Source organism: Drosophila elegans, unplaced genomic scaffold (assembly GCF_018152505.1).
Source record: "Drosophila elegans isolate 14027-0461.03 unplaced genomic scaffold, ASM1815250v1 contig_208, whole genome shotgun sequence".
NCBI lineage: Eukaryota > Metazoa > Arthropoda > Insecta > Diptera > Drosophilidae > Drosophila > Drosophila elegans.
This window is the reverse complement of record NW_024545578.1, coordinates 5857318-5876685: the sequence shown is the minus strand read 5'-3', so window position 1 is coordinate 5876685 and position 19368 is coordinate 5857318. Positions and strand designations below refer to the sequence as shown.

Below are 19368 nucleotides of genomic sequence, written 5' to 3'. Positions count from 1 at the left end.
TACATTTTTTGTTTGTCTGTTTTCCTGCCTTTTTTTTTTTGTTAACTATCCATGCATGGGTGTGAGTGTTAGTGTGTGTGTGTGTGTGTGTGTGTGTGTGTGAAAAACTGTCCAACATTGATTTATTTGTTTAATATAAAAGTTTTATCGGAAACCCCATTAAAATGTCCTTTCTGCCGGCTTGCCAACGACAACCGGCCTGCCAGCCTGCTGCCAGTTTGTGTGTCCTTCCTTTGGTCCTGAATATGCCCTCGTTGTTGTTGTTGTATTATTGTGTGTTTGTCGTAGGCAGCTTAAACATCAAAAAGGTTTTCAGCTCTTTTTGCGTATTTTGTTTCGAAAAATGAAAATAAATTTAAAATGCACCGAAATAAAATAAATATTTTCCCAATAAACGTGGCTGGTTTCTCGTCTGACTTTTAGATGCCTACAGTATGCGAAGGGTTGTGTGGTCTTTGCCAACGGTTTGTCAATTAATATTTTCGATATTCATACAGGGGTCAGGTGCGGAGTTTGGGTTTGTGGGATTTGTGTAAGATATATATTATATTAATATATATAGTGTACCCACCGGTAGCAGCGATCTGTGAGGGGAGTCACCACCAAACGAGGCAGATTCCCCAGGTATTCCATGCCATATTCAACATCTGTGACCACCATGCTAACGCACACCCAATCCTCGTTTTCTGGGGAACATTCGGGGATTTATAGTTGTGGTCTTTGAAAGCAAAATATAAAAAATTAAGCCTCAAAGTAAACTTACTGTCGTTGACCTTCCAGTAGTAACGCAGCTGGGAAATCCAATCAAAGTCCTGTATGTTGGAGACCTTGCAATCTGTCAGGTATTTTACCACATCGCGGTCTGGAAAAAAATTATACATAAAATGGGTTACATCAAATACAATAAGATATTAAGAGAACAGATTTTATTTCTTCTGTATATGCTCATTCACTCATTTATTTATGTTAGGATTTTCACTGTCATTTAGGATTTTTAAGAGCCAAACATATATTTTAAGTTGTTATCAAAATAACATAACCAACTATATTTAATACAATTTCAAAATTAATAAAAAGTATTTTAGGCAGGTTAAATAAACAATAGGAAAATATTAAGTGTATAGAATTTAAGTAAGGTTTTATTTAAGACTTTATAAAGTGTCAAACCTATAATTGTAATTATTATCGCAATGTTGGCTTTAGTTTCCTACAAAAAAACGAAAATGCCAGCAAATAAAAGGTAATCAAATTAATTTAAAATTTAGTACATAACATAAAAAATGTAAATGCTCAAACCGGATCTCTTGCGGTTTTGGTTTTGGTTTGAACATTATTAAATTATGTAAAGGTGTTTGGTTTTGCGGTTTGGTTAAAGAGCGTTAAAATATGGTTAATTCAACTTATTGTTCTTTTGCAGCATTATATCCCCACTCACCGTGCACATCCAGGACAATCAGTGCCTCGACGGCAATCCGGACTCCAGCTTGCAGATCCGTGCGCACCAATTGCACCAGGTCGGCAATCTGTAGATTGGACTTCTCCAAATAAGCCGGCAGCTCCTTCGTCTCGATGGCCTCCTCCACCTGCCGGAAAAATGGCGAGAAAAAGCATAAAGTGGCTTTGAAACTGCAGCGAGGCGAAAGCAAATAAAGAGCGAAATATGGTTTTCAATTTCGCCGCTTTGCCGAACCCGGAAAAACTTCTCTCAAAGTCAAAGCCCAAAAGAGAAGCGCCCACAAAAGGATGAAGTCGCTGGGAAAGATGGAGGAGGTTTGGGGTAATCTCACTGTCAGCAACACTGAGGGCTTTCCTCTGACAGTCAGCCAGGATGATGGACATTTGTTGGCCCACAACGTCCTCCTTGCGGTTATCGCGGTTTTGGTGCCAACTCACCTCGTAGGTCCAGGCCATGCAGGAGATGCCCTGCACCACCTGGCCGGGCCAACTGACCACCCAGGAGATGCGCTCCACCATGGCGTAGTCCTCCCAGGCCTCGCGCATCTGCTCCTTCACGCTGTCCAGCATCACCATCTCCACCTCCTTGAGCCACATCTCCACCAGACCCTATCAAGCGGAGGTTAATCGTTTAGGGGATTACCCCACTGTTAAGAGCAGGTCACTCACATTGGCCAACTGCGGGTTAATTTTGCGCACCAGGGCCACACGCTCCTCTTCGTCACTAACCATCTCGATGATCTCCATGTTGTCGTCAAAGGTCAGACTGCCAATCTGTGGGGAAATCATTATGGCATTGCATTTGTTCACACAGTTTGGAATTAGTTTTTCCAAGGCTTCAGGTATTAAAAACAAAGCAATGGAAAAATGGTGCGAAAAACCTCTTCTGTCTATAGGTAAATACAAGATTTAAGTGTGTTTCCAACAAGATGTTTTCAGTTTCTTTGAGAATATTCCATTTAATTTATAAACTTATAACTTTTCCCAATGCAGTAGCAAAAACATTTAAATAAAAACATTTAAATAAAACTTTGAATATATACTGAACTTAATTTATAAGTATAATTTTCTAAGGCTCTAAGGCGATTTAATAGCACTTGAAAAAAATAGTATCGTTGAGTACAGCACAAGATTTAATAAAAAGTCAATTAAATATATTATTTTCCATAGAATTTAAGATTTGAGTAAGTTAAGATAAATAATAATACATTTCTTTAAAAGTGTTCCAGTACATTTACTTATATCATATAACTTGCAAAAAAAATATAGAAAATAAACTACAATAATAAAGTAAATGATAGTTGATTTCATTGATTATATAATAGAAAACTTATAATTTTAAAAATTAAAAGCCGAAATATTTATTAAAAATAAAAAGAATAAACTCACTCCTTCAAAACACTTCCTCAAGTGGGGCTGCACTCGCATTGGATCTTTGGTCTCCGACAGAATCTCCAACAGCTCGTCATTGGATAAAAAGAAGAAACGCGCAAAGAAGAGACGCTTCTGCTCCAGATATGTGTTCAGACCCTTGGTCACCGTTTCCAAATCCTCGATGGCCTTTGTGAAGACCTCCAACATGTCCGGATATTCAGTGGCTGCCATCACATGACGATCCTTCAGGGTGTTCTTCATGATCTTACGCCACAACTTGTCCACCGCCTTGAAGTTTCGACCCTCGAGCGGCATTTGCCGCATGATGTCCTCGCTGCTGAAGATCGGCTCCAGGTACATCCAGGTGATCTGCACCTGTGTCCAGGCATCGATGATATTCTGGATGAGGAGAAGCCGTGCCTCCCAGTCATCCGCTTTGGAACCGAGTGCCGTGATGAAGGGCGATCGCTTCATGGCCTGCGTTCGCATTATGTGATCGTCTAGGAGCGTCTGAATATCATCCAGGCTGGCCAGGATGTGCGTGTCCGAGTCGCGGTACTGCAGCACCTCGAACATCACGTCCTTCCAGTCCGCCTGCATGATCCTCAGTCCATTGTTCAGATCGTATTCCTTGCCAGCGGCATTGGCTATCTCCTCCAACTGCGGCAGGATGCTCATGATGTCCACATCGATCATGTCCTTGAGGGTGGGGAACAGCTTGGGGTTGACCTTGCGACCCAGGATCTTCGAGATCTGATCCCAATGCCGCTTCTCCAATCCATGGCGACAAATGGAGTCCAGAACTGGCAGATACACACGGAACTTCTCAATCTTCATGCGCATTTGCTCGGCAGCTCTTTTGGCCACTGGATTGTAGGCCAACTGACGGGACAACTTGTACATTATCTGGAGAAAAAAGCGAAATTAGGGCTTAGTCTGGGTCATATAGCAAACGGATAAGAGCCAAAGACACTCTAAGACACTGAAAAAAGCTTCTAGTTTCTAGGCAATAAACTTAATGAATTGGGACGACCAGGTTTAATACCTTTTTTCTTTCTTTCTTCATTTGAAAGTAGATTTTGAAATGTATATTTGTATATTTTAGAACCGTCTGGATGGATATATTATTAACAAAACGTTTTATGCAAGAAAAAACTTTAATAAATTCAAAGATAAAATGTCAGATACAAGATTTTTGGATACTGAAGCATTTCCTGATACTAAACAAATCTATCATGTCCTCTTTGAAATCGTTATTAGTTTATTTAGTTTTTGTTAAAAAAAAAGTAGATAGAAAGGTTTTTTTCTATAGCCCACAGTTACAATATTTGAAATTACTATTTATTTACTATTTAAAATCACTTGCTTCTTGTTTATGCCTTAAAAGTGTACGAATTTATTTTTAAAAGAATTTTTAGTTAAAAGTTCGCAATCTGTGGACCAGATATGAAGTTTTAAGTAATTCGATTTCACTAGGGTATTCGAGGCTTCGTCGTCGGATTGTTTCGTTCATTTTTTTGAGTCCCACTTTGCCGCTTCAGCTGTGTCGAAAAATTCAATTCAACTGACTTTCCTTTTGCGCCTTTGAGCAGCTTTTTTGCGTGGCTCCTCCGAACGGCTTCCCAGCTGACCCCGGAGGGGTTGGGCTTGGGCTTGGGGTCACCTCTGCCCCTCGCCCCCAAATCCGGACAATGCCCCGGACTGCCCAACTACCCATCTTATGGCCAGCTAGCCGCCAAATATGTTGGGCATTTTTTCCATGCATACTTTTCGGCTGCCAAGTGGAACTTTCTTTTTACAGCCAGTTGTGCTGGCTTGTTGGGGCTTGTCCCTTGCTGACTGATGGCTTCTATTGCTGCCATTGCTGCCCTAGGTGGCTTGAGGTTTTTAGTTGCATTTTAGTTGCTACATTGGCTTACAGACGGACACGGCAGATGGATGGACGGCGGGACACAAAGGACAAAGGGAAGGGAGCTACGAAGGACGATGGAAGGAACCCATGCATGGGCAGTTGAGCAGGAGAAATCCGACAACAGCTCAAACTTTGTCGGTCGTTGCTCGTTTTTATTTCCGCCAGCTACTGGGAGCTATTGGGAGCTACTGAAGCTACTGCTGGAATGACAACTTCCGACTTTGCAACTACTTACCTTGTGCATATTCTCCACTTGCTCCCGCACGCCATCCGCATTAAGGCATTCGAATCGCTCGAACATCCTGAAAGCACCAGAAGAGATGTAAATAGAAATACACGAAAAACGGAGTTGTTTGGGGGATAGTGTCTTTGCAGGAGGATGAGCAGTGTCCTAGTGTGTCCTCATCATAAGCGCCAGCTTTCTGCTGGAATTCACCCGGCGGGGTTGTGGGAATTGAGTGAGGGCCACTACGATTGGTATTGGGATTTGCGTGCAGCAATGTCAATGGAAATGACGACCGGGCTGGGGCCATTTCAATTCGGAATATTACGGGCCCCAGGAAGTGTGACACACTCATATACTGCCCCCCTCCCCCTCCCCCGATGGCTGACAGAAGTATAATTGCAATGGGCTTAAACGTCCCAGCTTACCAAATGAGATAATCCTTCTCGAACTCGTACGAGGTCTTCCACAGCTTCTCGATGGGCTCCATTTTCTCGATGATCTCGGCTAGCAAAGGAAATGCGGAGACGTCGATTTGCAGTAGAGTCTCCTCTGTATTAATTGCCTTGGCCTCACGACTGAGATTCTAAGGGGTAAAGTTGGGAATCAATATAATATTCAATGGATAAAACTTGATACTGTAGCGCAAAATTCCATTTAATTCAGAACATTAATTAAAAAATGTTATACAGACTTAGGATAAATCAAAATTTGATCAGCATCGAACCATATTTGTATTTTTAAAATTGCAATTGCCTAGCTAAACATTAAAATGTATTCTATCAGTGTGGAAGAACATGAGAAGCTTAAAAGCCTAAAAGGTTTTTAATTAATTACTGAAAATAGTGTGGAAAACTATAGATGTGGATATAAATCTTGATTTCCATTTAATTTAAAATGTTTAATTCGGAAAAAATATTCAAGAAATTTATTAAAGGGCTTAAATAAATAAAAATTGCTAGTTTATATATTATTTTTTCTTCTTATACTAAGGATACCAATTAAGTGAGCAAGTATGCATTTAAACTCCATTTAATTTAAAGCATTTAGTTCAAAGAAAATATTAAAGAAATTTAATAAACGATTAAAGTAAATAAAAAATGGTAGTTTAAATTTTATGTTCGCTTCTCAAACCTCATATAGGGTGATTTAATGCCACTTTTCAAGCTCTCAACCATCAACCACATCGAATCAGACCCAATCTAGTAAGTAAATAGCAGCAAAGTAGAGCTAATCCCTCACCTCGATGGTGGTGAAGAGTAAATCGACCGTATCCACCCGCTCCTTGAGCTCCTCCAGCGTGAGCACATCCCGGATTTCCCGGATGCGAAAGCCGTCCATCGTTCGCTTTTCCTGGGCCAGCAGCTTCTCGAACTCCATGCGCCGCTCCCTGCGAGGGATGTGGATGTGCATGTGGATGTCGGCTTAGTATCTGGGATCTGTTCGGGATCAGGGTCTAATCGGCATTTCACTCACCGCAAGGCCAGCTCCAGATTATCACGCACCACGGCCAAGCGGGCGGCACTCAGATCCAGGACCTCCTCCAGTTCCCCGGGCAGGATGAATGTGCGCGAGTTGAGGTGGAGTTCATCGCCTGCGAAAGTGAGACCAAGATTGGATTGACTGGATGACTCTCGATGGTGCTCCTCTACAGCCAGCTGCTGCTAATTAACTGCGCTTAACTCTTAATTAATTGGCTGCGCCAGAGCCTTTCTTTTATTTGGGGACAAACTAATTAATTATTCGAGTAGGTACGAGTATCTTTGGCCCTGACAAGCTGTATCCGTGAGTATTTGGTGTGACAAAGCCACACATTCGGACGGCAGGCATACGGACAGACAGACAGTCAGACAGACATACAGCGAGACAGCGAGACATTCAGCCAGATTCAGCCACAGAATCCAGCGGGAGTGAAGTACACATTGTAGCTATACGAAAGATACACACGACACTTGACGATAACCGGCAGACAATTGTCTGCGTGGGTATATATGGATTATGTGCCATTTGTGTGTGTGTGTGGGTGTGTGTCTGCATTTGCCGGTTGTCAAAGCAACTTTCACACATTCATGAATTTGTTAAGCTCATTAAGTTGCATTTTCGGGGTTTTAGCGGAGCTCAATGTTTGGTGTCTCACCGCAAGTAATTATAAAACCAATTAGTAGACTCAGCTTGTTAGTTGAGGTTAATTATGTTAAGCGAAGCTGCACTTCCTGCCTTCCCTATCAGCCCATAACCTTCCGCATCACCTCTCCTTCCCAAAAGCCAAACACATCGCAAAGCAAACACACTAGATGCACTGAGGAAAAAATCGATATAAAATGAAGGAGTTGTTGGTATAAGTTTACATTAAAGGTTTCAAAAACAAGAGGTTACTCTCAAGTTGAGAATCACATACCTACTTACTTAGAGAAAATTTGTATACTTAAATATTTAATTAAGCTAAAATCTAAAATCATATAATTTGTATGATTAGGCTAAGACAGATATTAAATTTAATAACATCCAACATTTTTGATTTTTTATAAGAATCTAATAATGTTTTAATACTCTTAAATTATTTGATTTAGTTAGAATTTGCATCTGAACTCTAAGAAATTACAAAATATGTAGCAGCTTTAAGACACCTATAAAGAGTATTTAAAAGTCAAGAATATGTGAAGACGTGTAAAGCCTATTAAAGCAGGAATCCCATATCTGTTTCAGGATTCTACATATTACAATGATTTCTATCAAATGCCAAGGTTAGTCTACTAAAACCTGACCTTAAATTGCATTTTTCCCACAGTGTCTGGGATTTGGCCAGGATCGAAGGTGAAAGAGCTCGACGGCCAGCTGCAGTTGCACAAACACCGGAAAGGGCGAGGTACTGAGGACTGAGGACTGGGGAGTCCTGACCAAACCAATTGCATCACTACTCACTGGACAGGTAGGTGTGTGTCAGCAGGAAGACGACGCGCTTCAACACGTTCTTGATTTCATCCTTGATGGCGAATATGCGCATCTCCCGGCACTCGTTGATGTAATTCTGCAGGGCCACCACCTCGGGCGTTTCCTCCGGCCGTTCGCCGGCCTTCATGGACATCTCCTCCAGCTCCTCGCAGATGCTGAAGTGGCAGAAAAAATCCGGTAAAAAATCAGGCAACGTATGTACATACATATACATATAGTATATATATGGCGCAAAGTTATCTATTAAGTGGCATTGGGGGGCAGTCAGCATAAAAGTTAAGTGAAAGAGCTCTCGCACTTCATTTAGCTGATGCTGATATCGATGGCGATTGCGATGCAATCTGTTCTTGGCTACTTACGCCCGATTCTCGTTCCAATTGAGGGCTTTGTAAAAATCAATTATGAAATCGTAGATTTCGCGCACATACATCCGCAGCGAAAGCTTCACGTGCCGATTATCCAGCATGAACAGGTTGAGCGGAATGAAATCGCGCAGATAATAGGTCGTATCGCTCACGGCCTGCAATTTTTTCAACAGCTCCTGCACAACCTGAAAAACAGAGGTGTCACACCCAAAAAACAGGGGTTTTTGCAAAGAGGATTAATTAAAAATCGTTCAGGGGAAATTTTAATATTTTAAATAAAATTCCGCCATAACAAACTGATTAAATTAAGTCATTTGATATTTCTATTTCTTAAATTTTACATTTTTGAAATACCCTAAAAACCTGAATGCAATATTATAAACCCTGTAATTGAACTGTGGAGTCATTAACTATTTAATTGTGTAAATATATTTGGGAATTTCTATCATATTTAAAAATTTTTCTTTCTTTTTCTTTCTTTCTTTTCTTTTGTAAATGACATGTTTAAACATTTTAGTTTTAAGCTATTTTCTTGGCGAGAAATTCATAGGAATCCAGACCCTTTGTAACTCTATTTCATTTATTTAACATTATTGAATTAAACATCCATTTAAAAATAATATTCAATTACACTTAAAACAAGTATGCACCATAATTAACTCTTTAATTGGACTGCAAACATTTGTGGAGACATTATTTTTTAATTACTCAATTACATAAATGAACTAATGAATGATTTGTGTAAATATTTTTGGGAATTTGTTTCATACTATAAATTGGTTATCAATATTGACAAACGATTCTGTTTTATAAAACATTTGAAACTGACATATTTAAATATTTTAGTTTTAATTAATCACTGTAAACTTCGATTAAAATTTTTTTTTGGAAATTTAAAACCCAAACGATTGCATTCAGACTGCATCCTTTACAATCGCGATGCGCCACCACTGACCCACCAGTGGTGCATCGATGGTTGTCCGCACCACCGAGACGCACTCGCATTTCATGCATCGACAGGCAGTCGGAAGTAATTTTTATTTTATATAAATTGAGCAAAAAACCAAACCAAAAAAAAACCAAACAGAACGAATCGAATCGAGAGGAGAGGAAATTGCTGGTCGTTTCATAAAACTTAATGAATGCGAACTGCAGTTGCAGTTGAAGCGCAAATTGAGCGTATAATATACGTTTGGTAATTCACGGACTGTCTAAGTAGAGCGACATGCCAAAGTTTGTAAAATCAACAGGCTGGGAAGCCAAACAGCGACTAATTAAACATTGCACATAGCTAACAAACTGTCAGTAGTGAACAAGAGGCAGGCATTATAATCCGGATTCTGGATTCAGGATTCTGGATGCCGGATTCCGGCGAGGTGGAACTTGTCAAATTACACAAATTGCCAGCCACTTTCCAACTCCCAAACTCCCCTGTCAGTCGACTTGTCTGTCTGTCAGCAGTCTATTAATATTCCATAATGAAATTTTATGTTAATTCTACGCATCATTGCGTGTAATCAAATCGAAATAAATAATTAAATCCATTTCAGTACCAGCCTCGGGCAGAACCCGCTGATTGCCAAGAGGAGAGCCGAACTCACCCCAAGTTCCGGTAGGATGTTCTCTGTCCAGACCTTCTGCACCATGGGCATGATCAGCTTTTGGAACAAGCCGAAATAGTATTTGTAGATGGGCTTCAGGTACACATGCACTCCACGCCAGTTGACTTTGACTATTTGCTCGACTTTATCACAGAGCTCCAGAAAATCACTATGCTCTTCATCTATGTAATGCAGAAAACCTTGGGTCTCGTGTTCTATAAATAACTTTTAAATTAATAAATAATAAATTTAAATATATATAGATTTACTAACCACCGCCAGACATCACAAACTCAAGGCGGGGAATGTCATAGCCCACTGCCAGAATACTCTTGAAATGCTCCGTAAAAAGTCGTGGCAATTCCTGCATATAGGGGTATATATAAAGCTTGTTCGAGTGATCCAGCTCAAACTGAGCCACGTCATCAATGTCGGGAAACTGCAAAGGGTAGATAAAGAAAATACTTTCTTCTTTCAAACAATATTTATAGATATCTACATTCTCCGCAAATTGATTAGCTTGTGGCTGCTGGAAAGGATCCGCATCGTCCTCGTCATACACATATATATTGACTGAGGGTCGCACTCCAGGACCCATGTCGATGGGCTCGTGATCGAAGTGGGCCCCCACCACAGAGGCAATCAGAGTCATCAGCGGAATCCTCTTGAGCTTCGGATCGAACATGGAGTACTTGTCGATGCGGTTGCCCTCCTTGAAGGCACACAGCACCTTGAACAGGTAGTTGATGCTTTTGCTAATGAGGCTGTTCAGGTGTCGCGACATGGCGGAGTGGATGCAGCGGAAGAGGATGGCCGCCCGACCGCCATATTTGCCAGACATGGGCACCATATCCTTCCAAGTGCCACGCATTTCGTTCATGAGGTCAGCACAACGCGGCAGCCAATCGTTGAGAAGTAACTAAAGATTATAAAAATATATTAATATATATAAATTAGTAAAATAAGATGGAAGTTGAGTTCCCCGACTATTAGAAACTCATTACTCAGCTTATCAAATTCATAATAAATATGTCCCCGGAAAATAATCAAACGGACAGACAGAAGGACAAACAAACGGACATGGCTAGGTCAACTCGGCTATTGCTTTTCATCAAGAATATATATATATACTTTATAGGGTCGAAAATGCTTCTTCTTATTCTTCTTTTTAACAAATACAGTATACCTCTATATAATATATAATACTCACATCGCGAACATCGGCACAGCTCTTTTCGATGAAAACCTGTACAGTGTCCGCATCCAGGGGTCTTTGAGCCAGTAATAGCTGGGCGAGATCCACAACCACCAGATCCTCATACAGATCATGCCACAATCTATTCAGAGCCTGAACAGTGGGATGTGTGATCATGAGAACCTCGCCTATACGACTCTTGGCCCTCAGGAGATTGGATCGCCAGGGAACTGGCGGATATATGGTGAAGGTGGGAAATTCCGGCGGTTCCGGCTCCAGCTGCAGACGCTTTCTCTCCATATTGGATCTGTAAAATCAAGATGGGTAAACTGTGAAGCTAAATAAGAAGATAAAAGGCAGGAGATGACCCACGCTAAAAGGTAGTTCAAGAAGGTGCGCTTGACATGGTGCCGGAAATCCTCCTGGAGATCAATGAGGCACACGATGATGAGGATGGCCACATCCTGACGCACGCCACGGTCGCCCACGAACAGATAATCCATTAATATAACTTCTGGCGGCAGTTTGGGCCAATCTTTCTGTAATGAGTTGATTAGACACGATGGGCGGGGTGAAATGGGGACGACAGGTGGCCTAAACTTTGCTGCCGCTGCGGGGCGATTTCAACTAGTTTTGGGAGATAAGGCAAAGATTGGGGAAAAGGGGATTGTCTACGGAGCATTTTCGGCTGCTCATTAAGTCGCCGTTGCCGGCACTGATTTGCCGGTGCTGATGGCAAGTGCTTGGCTTAAGTCCCTGCCAAAGTTTCTTTGGCGCTCACGTCAAAACATCAACACGCGCCCCGTCACTTGTCATCCCAGTTGCCCCCCTAAAACTCCATCCCATACCCTCTAACACCCCACTTCATTTCTCATCCAATCCTAGGAGCATGTTTAATATGCTCGCACTGCCGGCAAACTTTTTCGGCGAAAACTTCCGCCAAACTCTGAGCCAGCCTCAGTTGAGCCCCCAGTTAAGTTTGCTAATAATGTCTACGCTATGTTGAGCCCGTAACTCCTTTAATATTAATCTGTGTTGCTAGCCTAGCTGTTTTTACTCTAACCATATTTTAAGTAGCTAATACTTACAACTGATGCACAAGGATTTTCAAGAAATTTAAAAAAAAACCTCTAATGCATTTAATTTTGTTTGCTTAACAAAAACAATTGTCCAGGATTGATATAGGTAGTTGTGGTTTATGGAAATAAAGTCATGTGGTTTTAGAAAATAAATGCCTCGAGTTATTTAAATGCTATTTAATTCCTTGCTGGTAAACGGCTGTGTTGACAGCAAAATTAAAATCAACAGTTAATTAAAAAATTTTTTCCTGGTTCTATGAACTATGATTTATAGAAGAAAATGTTTACACAAATTCACACTGGTAAAAAAAGGTACTCAACTTATGTGTATAGTTCGATTTGATTTTCATTCATTGCGGTTTAGTTATTACAAATAATTTTTGGAATTGATTTAAATATCTGAAAATGTAAATTAAATTTAAAATGTATTGAATTTGAAATCTACTAAATAATTTTGTCAGTGCCGAGCTGTCATGTTTATTTAGACAAAACATATATATATATTGTATGGCATCATGAAATTATCACTCGTGTATTTTAGTTAAGCCCAAGAGTCCCTACTTTATTATTATTAATAATATATATATATATTCAAAGCCAAGAACTCACCTCCTCTTTTAGTATGAATCGGTAGGCATCCTGGAGAAGGGCACTCCGTGGATCGATGCGTCGAAAGGCCTTTCGTATGAGGTGTGAAGGATACGTCGCCAGCTGCACTATGGACATCTGCATTTGGGAGAGGGATGGGTATAAGGATGCGCCATTAAATCGGGCGTGATTCACGCTAACGCCACACAAGCGGTTTCTCTTCATTTTTTTTTTAACAACTAATCACGTTATTCATAACTCTGACCACGCCCACGGACCATAATATTTACGAGGTATGAATTATATAATTTTTATAAGCACGTTTCTTTCCGAAGCCAACGCAGCTTAATTTACTCGCACGCTCACGCACACATGTTTACTTTGTATGGAAGTTTATTATTATCATTTTTTATGGACAGAGACACAGATATGGACACGGACATGGGCATGGACATGGGCATGGACATGGACACAGGAACAGGAACAGGAACAGGAGCAGGACACGGAGCAAAAGTCGGAGTCAACGATAAAATTTATTTACGCCCCCACGCTGGTGCTCACTTTTGATGGGTTTTTTATGGTCTCTCGGTCAGGGAGTCATTGCGGCTGGGTATTTGGCTTTCATTTCTCATACCGCCTTTTTTCGCTTAGCATATGTTTGGTCAGTTGCATAATTCAGAACTACGTAGTGGGACTCACACTCTTCAGCAAACACTGGTATCGCTTCTGCATCTTCAGAGGGAAAATCTTCTCGGCCTTGGCCACTTCCACTTGGTATTTCAGCAGCATCTGCCTTTTCTGGTCATCTGGATCCACCGGTTGCAAAGGTTGCATGTACGGGAAGTGGCTGCAAAAGAAAACATATATATCCACTAAATAAATCAGACTTTTTAAAATCATTTATTAGCTTTTTGAAGCAGACAAATAAAGACAATACTTGTCTTTACAGTCTTTACATTTTAAAGTTACTATTTTTTTTTAAATAATTGTACTTTTCTTCAGCTTTGTTAATTTACAAATTCTAAATATTTAAGAAATGTTTAATTATACTCACGTGGCTTCCATTTTCTTTAGACAGTGGAGAAACTCTTCATTGGTAGCAAAATCTTTGCGATGAATGCGACTTTTTCCCACACAACATTTCTTTTTTTTACTCTGAAAAGAAAATACATTTTAAAAGTGATTTTGCTAGCTCAAGGTTTTAAAAAAATCTAAAATTCGTTTGTTTGGATGCCAAAGACTTAGGCTAAGGCAGTTAAATTGGCAGTAAACACCCACCTGGAGAATGCCTACTGATTTGAGAATTTTCCTCGTTTTTTCCATACAATTCGGTGCATCAGGATACTTAATGAGTCCGTGGCCAACATTGTGTTCAGCTGCCTTTACAACGGGCTCGAGTAGCTCATCAATTATCTTGCCCACTCTCACTAACTCGTTGCGGCATTCTGTACGGAGAAATTAAATATATTTTAGGGACAAGATTATGTAGGGAAAAAAATTGTAATACATCGAACATCCCTAACGTAGGCCAATAAGTGCCAAATTGATTTAATCTTTGGCCAATAAAACTAATTTGACTAGTCTACATAAAACACTTCGATATACAAAGAAATTTCAAGTTTGTATTATTTTATCACATTTAGTTGTTTAAAATATTTATAAATATAATATATTCCTATTTAACTGGATTTAAACCAATATTGCCTTACCCTGTGGCGTTCGGAATGCATAATGATCGCCGGCCGTGAATTTCTCCTTTTTGACTTGTGGGTTTATGTTGTTCACCCGCATGTGCCGAGCGGAGGGCGTTCTGTAGGCTCCAATCAGCTCCGAAGGTGATCCGTGGAGACGCCTCAGCTGATTTGTCCACAGGGATGAACTGGTCCCACAGCCCGGATAGAAAATTCGCACTCTCCGATTGCAGTAGATTTCCAGGAGCTGGCTGGTCATCTCGTAGATTTCCTGTTCACTGGGTCGCACTGACGCAAGCGCGTTGGGGGTAGGGGGGTGTCAAATTTTTAATAATGCACACTGAATAAATATGAACGCTTATTTATTACCGCCAGTCATCCATTTGTCAATCCAGGGAAATTGATTACAAGCTGCAAGCGAAAAAATAAAACAAACCAAACGTGGAAAAAATGAAATTGAAAATCGCATTTAATATTTGCCCACGAATATGACATGGGTCTGTCTGCACTTTTCAAATTTGATTTTTCCCCTTTATTTCGCTCTTTTTTCCGTGACTTTTGCCGCGCCTGAAAGGCAGCGCAAATAGGTTTGTTTGTGCAACATGAAATTGTTTTAAATAAAAGTCACGGCGGCAGAGAGTTCGATTTTTAACTGATTAAACTGGAATTAATTTCCATTTCGGGCCTTTACAAACGGAATTCCCCCGGCGCTGAGTGGGCATCTCTGGCTATCTGTGGCCACGGCATTTCATGGGTTTCATTGGTTTGTTTGTCGCATTCGCATGCTAATAACGCTATCGAAAAACACGCTGTTGTGCTATTGTGTAACCGGATCCCTTATTAGACAACAACACCCACTGGGATGGCGCTTCCATTCTGACATTAAATATTAAAAAACTAGACACAAAAACGAAACATTTTTATTACAAACTAGCGACAGAGGCGGGGCTGAAGGGGGGAAAGGTTTTTGTGGGTATAAACGTCGGCGGGCTGCTCTTTTCTATTAAGGATTATGTTAAGCATTGTTTTTTTCAAACAAATAACTTATTTATTTTTAAAGAAATATTTTAAGTATGAAAAGAGAATAAAGAGATTTAGAGATATGAACTTAAATAAAGTTCAAATAACCGAATGTTCTATTATATTAATGCTTTCCAAATTATAAAGAGTTCGTAAGAAACACCTACCGGTTTTTTATATATTTATTTTTACAGCACATGCATAATTTAGGGACATTTATTAAGGACAAGTTAATTTCACCGTACATTTTGAAGAGTATTCAACTAAAAAAAACGGAAACATAAAAATGTTCCATGTAAATGCTAAATAAAACACTATGATAAACATGTTGTAGAGTCACTCGACCTGCTCTTCGTCCTTTCCCAACTCCACCCCCTCCCCTGCTTCACCGCCCCTTCACCCCCTGAGTGCCCTGCACTCCCAAAGGATATTCAAATAAATGTCATACGCATTTGTTTTTCGGTTTTACCTTTTTTTCTCATTTCGGTTATAAAATTTTATGTTAAAAGGATAATGTTTGGAATTTTTATGTTTACAGGTGAACAATTTTCCAGCGCGCTGCGCTGTGGGAGCCGGGAAAATGGGGTAGCTGCCAAGAAGAACTTGGGGAGTTGGGCGAGGGCATGTTTTCGCATTTAATAAAGTATTAAGTGTTATGTTTTTGCGGTAAAGTTCTCACTCATTGAATAACACGAAATGTGTGGCAATTTGTTTGGGCCTAACCCCATGCCCTGAAACCTGAAACCTGGAACCTGGGATAATGCGCAAATGTTGTTCCACTTAATTGTCAGACGTGGCTGTGGTTTTTACCCCTACTTACCCGTGGAATCAAAGTTGTACGTATGATCCTTGGCATCGCGCAGCATCTCGAACTGCTCGGGCATCATGATGTCCTCCAGTTGCAGTTCCCGCAGGCTGTCATCATCGCACTCATCATAGTACTCTTTAACGTTATCCAAATCGTATGTGTGGAAATCAAACTCCCGGTTGCAGCTGCCCAAAATTTTGTCCGTCTGCATGTGGGCTTTGGGTAAATTATAGTTTAAAGCTTAGTTATTTGACCACAATAGAGGACACTCACATATCTTTTCCTGTAGAAACTCCTTAACAGGATCCAGGGGCAGCTGGTCGAAGCCATATTTGAGGTTGAAGAAGGGGCAGTCGTTCAGCTGCCGCTTTTCTCCCTTTTTCTGAGCCTGCGAAACCCTTGGCAGATGCAGCGTTCTCCTTCTCCTCAACTTATCGTCCTGCAGCCGAGGATCGCAGTAGGGACGTCGCTCGGGAGCCAGCTTCTTCTGCATTTTGAGGACATGGACTGGTCGCTGTGTGGGTGAGTGTGTGTGTGTGTGTATCTGAGATCCCTCCTTCGATGTTCGGTTTGCTAACCAATCGTATTCAAAGCCAACACAACGAAACACGATTTTCAGTCAGATTTCATTTGTTTCACTCTGTGCGGAGCATACTTTTCTCTCGTCCAGAAAATAGAAAATAGGAAAGCAAAACCAACAGCTCGGATGGCAAAAGTTTGCACAGCAGCAGCAGCAGCAGCAGCAGTAGTAGGAGCAGCAGCGAAATATTTGCGGGCCAGCGATGAACGTGAAATGTTTACAAACAAAGTCGAGGCCCAGGCAATGGGCATGGCCATGGCCATGGCAACGGAGGGTCCGGGGCCAGGAACCCCTGAAACCCGGGGAACACGGAAAGCAGGGGCACACGTGTAACCCCGGCAACCAGGACCGCCTGCAAAAGCCGCTACTGGAGCTGCAGATACCCCGACACTCCGTCAACGCTCGCCTTTCAACGTCCTCCGCTTGCACTGCTCAATAATATTTGATATTTGTGTCTGGCAACGGGATGGCTTCTTATTGCTCCAACTGCAGTCACACGGATAAAAATACTGTATAAGAAGGTTACAATACTTGTACGCAGGTACTTTATTTTCATGAGGTTTATAAAAAAAAAAAAAAATTCCGATACATAATCGATAAATACTAGGATTGCCTTGCTTCGTTCTAAGGAAAATTGATTAAATAATTATAAATCAAGCACATTGCCATGAACCTAATGCCTTTGTTTAAGGCTCAAGCAACCAGGCAAATAATTACAAAATTTTAAAGTCCTTCCATATTTGTATTGGGAAGCCTATACAAAACACTGTGTGGAATCAATGTCTTTGTTTTGGGATCAAGTAAACTGTGTATGTGAGCCGAATAAGAAGTAATTTTAAACAAAGCAGTTTCCGGACACTGCAGTGAAAGTAAATCCTTAAAGATTATAAATCAAAGTTCAAGGCTTTGAAATTTATAGCAAATTAAGCTAAAAGCGAAAAATTTATATTTTCCTGTTTTTAAAGATTGTGTTTCGCTTTAGTAATGGGTACTAAGAAGTATTTATCTTCATTCACGATTTTCTATTTAAGCAATTTAATAAACTTTCAAAGCCCAATGACCAAATAAAATGTGTTAGCCGAAAATATACCTTTGATCTAATATTTTCTCAAAGTGTCGAGCATGGCAGACGGAGCAGGCAGGTAACGCGGCAGCTTTTCTCGAATTGTGCACACATTTTTCAATAAAGCGCTGCAGCTGCAGAAAAGCTGGTCCTAGTGTTGCTCCTGTCGCTGCCACTGGCATTCTGTGTGTGTATTTATTATCCCATCTGTCTGGCAAAAGGAGCAACACAACAGTCGTCATTGAACCTGATGATATGTTGACAATGATGGAAAATAATAATACTCGAGCGGAGTACAGAGCTACCCAATAGGGTTGCAGCTCAACGGGGAATCCCATCCATAATCATGAGCCGATTTTGCCACTGCATTCTGGCCACTAAAGGAATGGGCTTTAAGTTGGACCCCATCTTCCACTGGTTTGGAAAGCTTGAATCTGCAATTAGCGCAACAATTAATTGTGGCAAATTAATTGGAAATTTGATTAATGGACAATTGTGGTCGCCTTACCTTTGTGGCAAAGGCATTCAACTCTGACCAACTTTGAGGGCGCAGCAAATGCGGTTGTTAGAGCCATCGTGTGTGCGTGTGTGTTCTTTCGAGGTGACAAGTCGTGGGAATTGCCAGGCAGGCGAAACCATTATCGGAGTTGGGAAAACAGGATCCAGTCCAGGATTCAGGTCATCCGCCTGTCACGTGCCTAAGCGCCCTGACCCCAAAACGCAATGCAGGTGCCAACGACAGGTCCTCTTGCGGACTGGATCCCTTCCAGCTGCAGTGCATCCGAAGCCATGCGTGACAAATATTTATTAACTGCCACCACAGCGGGCAGCGGCTTATGGGATTGATCTGCGGATCAGGGAGCTAATATAAAATTGAATTCGACTCCGTCAATTGTCACAAATAATGATTACCACGCATTTTCGACTCCATGACACGCATCAAATTGCATTTAGTTCGTCATTGGAGGAGGGGTGGAGGTAGGGGTACGGAACTTGGGCTTTTGGCAAACAAAGGACCGTAATGCGACGGCTGTCAGTCACGTGACCTCATTGCTGAAAACACACAAAGGGGAGGGACAACATCATTATTAACGAAGTCAACGAGCAGCAACAAAAGTCCGGAGCAGCATCGCTTCCAGCCTGTGAGTATGCAACACTTTTCACCGGAACGGAAATAAGTCGAATCCAATCATACCCTAAGAAGCTTAACTTCCAGGGCATGTGTGTGCGAGGCATCAGTTTCTGGAGTGTGAGGCAGTATGAAATTGGATATGCGTTTGCCTCAATACACAAGAAGGAATAAATCTTGGTGGAAGAGCGGCAAATAAATCACTGACACAGCGTCAGTAAACGGAAAATATGAAATCTTTCCATTGGCACTTTAAGAATATAAAATAAAGGCTTTGCTTCAACATAAAACTATTCTGAATTATCAAGTTGCTTATGATTTGTATTTTAAATT

At 40.9% G+C, this 19368-nt stretch overlaps 2 protein-coding genes across 4 annotated transcripts in view; one reads left to right on the top strand and one right to left on the bottom strand.

Moving 5' to 3' along the window:
* The window catches only part of LOC108146269 (dynein heavy chain 3, axonemal), a 44858-nt gene extending 27653 nt beyond the window's left edge, over positions 1-17205 (bottom strand). Inside the window, exons 1-25 of one of the 3 annotated variants that reach the window (XM_017272209.2) lie at positions 16537-17205; positions 16276-16479; positions 14805-14846; positions 14454-14723; positions 14023-14189; positions 13799-13899; positions 13444-13591; positions 12766-12882; positions 11450-11616; positions 11093-11384; positions 10382-10801; positions 10156-10321; positions 9883-10097; positions 8276-8466; positions 7887-8071; positions 6441-6558; positions 6207-6354; positions 5393-5550; positions 4977-5043; positions 2845-3735; positions 2125-2229; positions 1894-2064; positions 1436-1583; positions 764-862; positions 572-686 (exon numbers count right to left, since the gene is read on the bottom strand). In XM_017272209.2, the coding sequence (XP_017127698.1) occupies positions 572-686; positions 764-862; positions 1436-1583; positions 1894-2064; positions 2125-2229; positions 2845-3735; positions 4977-5043; positions 5393-5550; positions 6207-6354; positions 6441-6558; positions 7887-8071; positions 8276-8466; positions 9883-10097; positions 10156-10321; positions 10382-10801; positions 11093-11384; positions 11450-11616; positions 12766-12882; positions 13444-13591; positions 13799-13899; positions 14023-14189; positions 14454-14723; positions 14805-14846; positions 16276-16479; positions 16537-16756 (4925 nt within the window). In that variant the 5' untranslated portion in view covers positions 16757-17205. Of the gene's footprint in view, positions 1-571; positions 687-763; positions 863-1435; positions 1584-1893; positions 2065-2124; positions 2230-2844; positions 3736-4976; positions 5044-5392; positions 5551-6206; positions 6355-6440; positions 6559-7886; positions 8072-8275; positions 8467-9882; positions 10098-10155; positions 10322-10381; positions 10802-11092; positions 11385-11449; positions 11617-12765; positions 12883-13305; positions 13421-13443; positions 13592-13798; positions 13900-14022; positions 14190-14453; positions 14724-14804; positions 14847-16275; positions 16480-16536 lie in introns of those variants that run through there. The other 2 variants (XM_041708001.1, XM_041708002.1) reach the window with 2 other exon arrangements.
* LOC108145623 lies at positions 16766-18752 on the top strand. Its single transcript, XM_041708486.1, is given in 3 exon segments — positions 16766-16781; positions 18516-18616; positions 18618-18752. Coding segments are annotated over 3 exon segments (252 nt in total).
* The last annotated feature ends 616 nt before the right edge of the window (positions 18753-19368 follow it).